Source organism: Telmatherina bonti, assembly GCF_933228915.1.
Source record: "Telmatherina bonti genome assembly, chromosome: 18".
In the NCBI taxonomy this organism is placed as follows: Eukaryota; Metazoa; Chordata; class Actinopteri; order Atheriniformes; family Telmatherinidae; genus Telmatherina; species Telmatherina bonti.
In genome coordinates, this window is record NC_136616.1 from 32,586,607 (window position 1) to 32,594,106 (window position 7,500).

The following is a 7,500-nucleotide window of genomic DNA, read 5'->3' on the forward strand; positions in this document are numbered from 1 at the left end:
TATCAGTAACAATGTTTTGACCAAGTCTGTGATTATTCTTTAGAAAAACAACAACACTTAAAACTCTTTATATTTGTATTTCATCCCTTTGTTGAGTTATTTACACTGAGAAACACGGCATATCTCTGCTGCTGTCCGGCGCCATAAAGACATTTAATCCTGTCCAGGTTGGTGCGGAGATGAGGACCCAACGGAGACGGGAAGCCAGGATGCAGAAATCAGAAGTGATTTTAATTCCATGAACAAAAGTGAGGGCAGAACTAACAAAATGAACCAGCAACTCGAGACAAAAACTGAGGTGTTTAAATACACAGAACACAACGAGGTGAAACAAATTACCTGAATGAACTCAGGTGAACTACTGAACACAGACAAAGGCGAAACAGGAACAACCTACAAAATAAAACAGGAAACCAGGAACAAAGGAGAAACACAAAATAACATATCATGACAAATCCCTCTGGTCTTTGTGAAGCAACAACTCTGAACTTTGGCATCTCCAAACAATGACTAATACGGCATCCATCTTGCATCCTCTCTCATCTCTGAGCTCTCTCCAGACAGTAAAAGTCAGTCCCATATTACTTGCCCTGTCTCTTGCTTTGTCTTTTCCTCTTCTGCTCATAAAGTCTTGTTTTTTTTTTGCTAAATTTCCTTGAATCTAAACAGAATTTGTTGATGATAAGCAGATTAAAAACGGCAAGTTTCCTCACTCGGTGTTTTCAGTCCTCCAGATGTCGTGGCATTCGTCTTACCGCTGCTCAAAGTTTCGTCACGTCTTCGGGAAGCCAGCTACCAAGGAGCACAGCTATGATGGGGTGCCAATCACACACAGTGTCCATGACAACCATTACTGCTCAGCCAATCCCTGCTTCATCGCCATAGTGACCGAGTGTTCTGGAGGCGGGGCGTTTTTAGTCCTGCCAATCCAACACGTACGTACATTTCTTTCTGATGAAGACATCAAAACTAAATAACTCATCATTTTAAATCTTTTTTTCATGTAACAGCAGATAATATACATATAACTTACATGTATATCTTTGATCTTTGGATGCTAAGTTGGTAACAAAGAAGCAAATATGCATCAAAATTAAAATCTTGAAGTCATCTGACAACAAAAACACTTTACAAACATCCGGACCAAAATTAAATCTTACTTTTTTTTTGTAATTGATGATAACTTGACCTCTTTCAGGTGGGCAAGGGGGACCCTCAGCACCCCCGAGTGTGCGGCCACAGTGGCAGAGTCTTGGATATCAAGTGGAACCCGTTTGATGATCACTGCATCGCATCATGCTCAGAGGACTGTACCGTACGCCATCTATACTGTCCTGTGTTTGACATTTAAATTCTCTTCCAAAGAAAGTTAGAATTGGTTTCAGACTGGACTCTTACACACCAAGCCAACAAATGCTTGCCAGGAACATCAAGAGATTTGTATTTTCTCTGCTCCATCGCCACTTCCAGGCTCCACCGGTGTCTTTCTTTGGCTGTTTCGCAGCGTTGGTCATTGCAACAGGTTTTATGGTACACTGGATGAGACGACATGCAAAGCAGTGTAACAGATAGCTCAATGTGTCGTTTTTGTTTCTTCAAAACAAGCGAAACCTTTTCCATCTTGTCCATGTAACCAAGTAAAGAACAACCATGTGTCAGGACCGGGAGACACCAGCTCTGTCTGACATTACTATGTGGACATTTTCATGGGTTTCAAAACCCCTTTTGCAAATTGTGCGTTGCAGGCGAGAGCTGGAAGTCAATGTTTTCAGGAGAGAATTTATTTGTTTAGATGCTGGTGATGGAGCCTGCATGGTGGACCTGGTTTGCATGTTGGTTTGGTGCGTAAGAACACTTAAAGTTACAACTAGAATTCGTGGTTAGGATGGAAATAATCAGTCTATTTGCATGTACGCAGGTGAAGATCTGGGATATTCCAGCCTGCGGCGTCAAACAGAACATCACCAAAGCCAGGAAGACTCTTATTGGTCACTCGAGGAGAGTTGCGATTATTGAGTGGCATCCAACTGCTGAAAACCTGCTGCTTAGCTCCGCCTATGACTACAAGGTCAGGCGCCTCATTGGTCAGTACCTCATTCAGCTTATGGATTATCTGAACTCATACTAGCTTCATCTTTGTGTAGAGAGACCTCCACACAGTGGAAACATGGATTTAACTGACCCTGAGTAGTAGTTGATTTGGTAGATCTGGAGGATTGAACTTTGGTGCCACTTAACCAGTAAACAATAGCTGCGTTTCCATAATATTTTATTTGCAATATAAGTGGGATATTTCCAAGTTTCGACAAACAACAGTTGCTATTTACAAGTGGAGGTGGTTTAGCGCATAAGCCTCAGTTCTCGTAAAATTTCGTCAACCCGTTGAGGTTTTATGAGCTGCCGCTGGGGCAAGAAAGCCACGTTGCATTATTTAGATTTTTTAACCTACTGTTGTGATTTTGCTATAGCTTTTTGTTGCTTTTCTCTCTAATTTTTATTTCTGAAACTCTGAAATTCGCTGTTGTTTGTTCCATACCGCGGCATTTTTACCTGAAATAAGCTGGTCATGACCCCCACGTCACGTCACCTAAATGAGACAAAAGTGTTTCCGTTACACTTTTGCGATATATTTCTCCATCAAAACGTCTGAAAAACCACCTCATGAGAGAGTGAATAAATTTTTGAGCGATATTTCAGTCTTTTTTTTTTGTAATTTACGTGTTTCCATTGGCAATTTTTATTGCGATTTTTAGTTTTATCGCATTTCTTGGTGTAATGAATACGCACCTAATGTGGTGCAGTTCTGATGCAAATATTTGCTCTGGCTTTGAGCTAATTAAGGCTGAAAATCTCCCTGAAGTCCTGTGATGGACTTGCAACCTGTCCAGGGTGTACCCTGCCTCTCGCCAGTGACTGCTGGAATAGATTCCAGCTTCTCTACGACCCTAAATTGGACTAAGTGGTTCAGAAAATGAATGAATCTCCCTCATTTGGTGATAATTTCCTAATTGATTGCATGTATCAGAGCAATGATATGGATCAGTGCTGTGTTAGTCAGTGGAACCCAAGTGTTTCATCTCTGAGACCATTCAGACTGTTTTTGTTGACATCACTATCGCAAGACTATTGAACTGGGCACATTGATTCAGATTTTCTGTCTCACAGAGTCGGCAACAATGTTACTTAAGTTTTAAACAAACCCAACAAGAAAGAAAGAAAAATACACAAATCAATCTGTAACTGTTGATATAACACATGATTATGCTTCATCACAGAAGCTGTATGTAAGTTATGACACCCGACAGGTCTGACCTGACTTTATTTCCCATCGTGGTCCAGGTCCTACTCTGGGATGTGTCTCATTCTGGTGCCGTCATCAGGAATCCAGTCCGGGTGCTCCTGACGCCTGTTCACCACCGCTACCCATCAGAGGCGCTGCTGCTGTCTGTCAGCTTCAACAGTGATGGCAGCAGGCTGGCGATCACATCCAAAGACAGACGGGTTCGGGTCCTGGACCCGCGGGCAGGAAAGATTTTACAGGTCCATCTTTGAACGGTGTGTTTTGTCCGATTGTATCCTCTGGTTGAACTTACATATAAAAAGCTGATATTTCTGCAGGTGTCCAACAACAAATCCCACAAGGCCAACAAGGTTTTATACATTGGAGGGCTGAAGATGCTTCTTTCCACAGGCAGCTCACGCTGGAACCAAAGACAGATCATCCTCTGGGACCCTGTAAGACACTTCATTTTAGATTCACCTCAAGCCGTGACCATCTTCTTTCAGTCTGACATAAAATACCAATGAAATGTAACACACACACAGATGTATTCAGTTACGAAATTCAAAGGATTCACCACATACCTTAACACACTGGAGAGGATTTCTAAACTTTAGGACAATAATCCTTTGTTATATCTGTTTAAAAATGTGATGATACAAACTGGGCCCTGCGATGGCCTGCCGAGCTGTCCAGGGTGTACCCAGCCTTTCGCCCAAAGACTGCTGGGATAGGCTTCAACTTCCCCGCGACCCTTCATGGGATTGAGCTGTTAGGATAATGAATAAATGATAGAAACTGAAATATAGTTTAATATAAATGATGTCCAAAAATTGCAGACACAGCTCTGTTTATCTGCACTTCAGTTTGTGCTGAAAATATTAAAAATACATCCAAATTAGGTCCACTAGTCAAGTTTTGAACTGCTTTTTCTCTGTTTGTGTGCAGGACGACTTATCTGAGCCTCTTTATGAAGAAGAGCTGGACGGATCTGCTGGCGTTATCTTCCCTTTCTACGACCCAGACACACACATGCTCTACCTGGCTGGAAAGGTTGATGAATCAAAACTAAATCAACTATTTCTTTCTCAATAATCAGTGGTAAAGCTTTTATTTGCTATCGAAGCAATCAAAATGATTGTTTCTGCTTTGATTTTTGATAATGCTATTTTTGGTAATGATCTTTGGTTTTATGTGTTTATAAACATGAATGATTTCAGATATGAATGATTTCTATTGGTATAACAGCATGAAAACATAGACGATAGAGAATGAGTGCTGCTGTTGTTTTTATTTGTAGGGGGACGGGAACATCCGATACTACGAGCTGAGCTCTGAAAAACCTTACATCAGCTTCCTGATGGAGTACAGGTCCCTGCTGCCACAGAAAGGCCTTGGTCAGATCAAAATACACATCAATACACACCTGCAAATATATCTTGGGGGTTGGGGAAAGTGTGTACAACTTGTTGTGGGAAAAAAGAAAAAGTGAGTCTTGATGAGAATAATTAAACTGAAATTTATTAAGACTTATGCATAAGGAGAGGTGTCACACAGATCCACAAGGCATCCGAACGAGGACTCACAGGAGAAGAGCTCTCTCTTTCATAGATTACAGGAGATGTGTATTCATAACAGACGTCTTTTGCATACGTAGAGGCACAAACAATGGTTCACTCCAGTTTGGTGTCTTTGATTAATCAGAGACAATGACTTTACTTGGTTTTCTCAGTTGGGTGTCTTTGATTTACTCTAAGTTGTGAATTTGATCAAGTAGAAATAATAAGAAATTAAATCAAAGGATACATTTTCCTCCACAAACTATTCATATAGAAAAAAATGATCCTGGCAATTACAGCCAATATACACCAGTTAACCAGAACATTAGCCCCGTTTCCACCAACAGGTTAGGGTTGTATACAAACCGGGTTCTTAGAATATCTGGTTCAACCAAATATTCCAGTCGGATGATCCTGGTCTGCAGTGACCAAAAGTGAACCCTTTTGGTAGGGACCACTGCCACCAAAGTGAGCTAGTGCATCCAGCAATGGAAGGCCATGGTTTGTGGAAGACATGGGGAGCTGGCTCATGCAATCCTTAGAAAGAGGCTTGTGTGTCTCAGAAGAAAAGGTATCAGTTATGATACTACCAAGCTGCACAGGGATAGACTGATCAGGGCCCTCATACTGACTTGTTTCCACCATCAGAAGCATCTACACAAGGCATCAAAGTGTTATAACTAGACCACAAAGGAGTGCGAACAGTGTGATGCTTTGGACGATGTTCTGCTAGGGAGCTATGGCAGGTCTGGATGCTGCTTTGATATTCACAACTTCCTGAAACATTTTACTTTACCAGTTTGGAGGCCAAGTTGAGACATCGACTTGGCCTCCAAGTTCTCTGGATCTTCCGTCCAGTTGAACGTTAGTTCAGACCTGTTGACTATTAGGTGGACAGTCATAATTTGATTGTATTTGATTGGTTATCCACTAATATTCACTCAGCATTTGGTTATACCACATTCTGAGTGGTGAAAATTTGATTAAAGCATATTTCACAAATGATTGATATCTGATATAATTGCAGGGGTAATGCCAAAGCGTGGCTTGGATGTAAACGCATGTGAAGTTTTCCGCTTTTATCGGCTGATAGCCATTAAAGACTTGGTGGAACCGCTGTCGATGATTGTACCACGGAAAGAGGTTCTTATGATCCACCTTGTGTTTCTTACCTACGGCAATGAGGTTAAACAACATCAGAAGCACATTTAAAGTCATTTTCTGCCTTTTCAGTCTGGAATTTTTCAAGAGGATCTGTACCCGATGACAGCTGGAAGCCAGGCGGCCATGACAGCTCGGGAGTGGCTGCTGGGGATCAACAGAGGTCTGTTAACCATCAGTGCCTTTAAACAAACACTATTAGATTTGTTAGAAATTCAAAGTTATTTGAAGTTATTTGTCAACCACAGTCAGTCTGTCTCATCTCTCCATCAGATCCAGTTTTGATTTCCCTAAAACCGGAGATTCGAATAGAAAACCCTTACGCAGAAACACCATCTAAGAAGGAGCAGATGAGGCGGTTGAGCTCGCTCAGGTTCCAGATAGGTCCACCCGAAGGTGCTGTAGAGGCACACCAGGACTTAACCGAGCAGGTAGATCACAGCTAATCTGAGTTTTTCGTGTTTTTAAGAAGTCTAAAATACACAGTTGAAGCAAAAGAAAAACATGATAAGATAGCAACAGAAATCAGAGTACATTTTTAAAACAGGCAATAATAAACAACATGGCCTGCATCAAGAAATGACACCATTCATGAAAAGCCACAAACACGAAGGCTAAAAGTAGATCATTCTTTGTTAACTCTGAAATGAGGTGATTATTACCTTCAAACTGTGATGACGTTGGTATACATTTTTTCCATTAGAAAAAGAAAAAACTAAAAAATGAGTTTGACATGCTTAACAGATATCTGAAAATGCTGCTGTTGAGGATGTCATAACATCTTGAGATTTGAGAAGTTTGAACAGATTTATTTGCTTGCCAGTCTTTCTGAACAGGTAAGAAAATCTCTGTAGTTGGTGGCTAATGTGAGTAACATGGCAAACATGGTCAGCAGTAGTTTGCTCAATGTACCGCTAGCTTAGTTATTGGCTCTGTAATTGCTGCAAAGTATTCTGTTTAATTTAAAACTCCAAGCAGCATTATAAAAATGAGTTCCTTTCTCACACTCACAGAAGGAGACATACCTTTGCCATCAATACAAAGAAAGTGAGGGTAGGTTATGCAGGCTTGCTTAAACAGAATGTTCTCATATTTCTGTTATGAAATCTCTGTTAGCTGGTGATATAAGTGAAGTTTAATTATGATAATAAAAAAAAAAAGATGAATCAAGTTACAATAAACAGACCTGTGCCAAGTCATAGTGTGACTTACCTGAGAAAACACCCAAAAGGCCCAACAACCCACCCAGTTACCAGCCCCATGCCAACACTCTTATAGATACTTAGACACCGAGAACAAGGAAAATGGCTATGATAGTCATAAAGTTATTTAAGAAATTGGCATTTCTTTTCATGGCAGTAACCTGGGATAACCATAATCTGGACTAGGAAAATTCTGGGATGACCACAGTCTGGGTTAGCCACAGTCTTATCTGTTAGCATGTTTAAATTCTACCATGATGTCACCTTGTTATTTTACTTCGTCATGATTCTGGGCATT

At 40.8% G+C, this 7,500-nt stretch overlaps 1 protein-coding gene across 1 annotated transcript in view; it reads left to right on the plus strand.

The window, feature by feature from the left end:
* Positions 1-734: 734 nt before the first annotated feature.
* Positions 735-7,500, plus strand: part of LOC306768992 (coronin-2B-like) — a gene marked incomplete at both ends in the record, with an annotated part of 9,202 nt that continues 2,436 nt past the window's right edge. Inside the window, 10 exons of the mRNA XM_079257492.1 lie at positions 735-935; positions 1,199-1,315; positions 1,919-2,068; positions 3,340-3,540; positions 3,619-3,735; positions 4,229-4,333; positions 4,581-4,677; positions 5,867-5,982; positions 6,073-6,163; positions 6,274-6,431. Of these exons, the coding sequence (XP_079113618.1) occupies positions 735-935; positions 1,199-1,315; positions 1,919-2,068; positions 3,340-3,540; positions 3,619-3,735; positions 4,229-4,333; positions 4,581-4,677; positions 5,867-5,982; positions 6,073-6,163; positions 6,274-6,431 (1,353 nt within the window). The remainder of the gene's footprint in view (positions 936-1,198; positions 1,316-1,918; positions 2,069-3,339; positions 3,541-3,618; positions 3,736-4,228; positions 4,334-4,580; positions 4,678-5,866; positions 5,983-6,072; positions 6,164-6,273; positions 6,432-7,500) is intronic.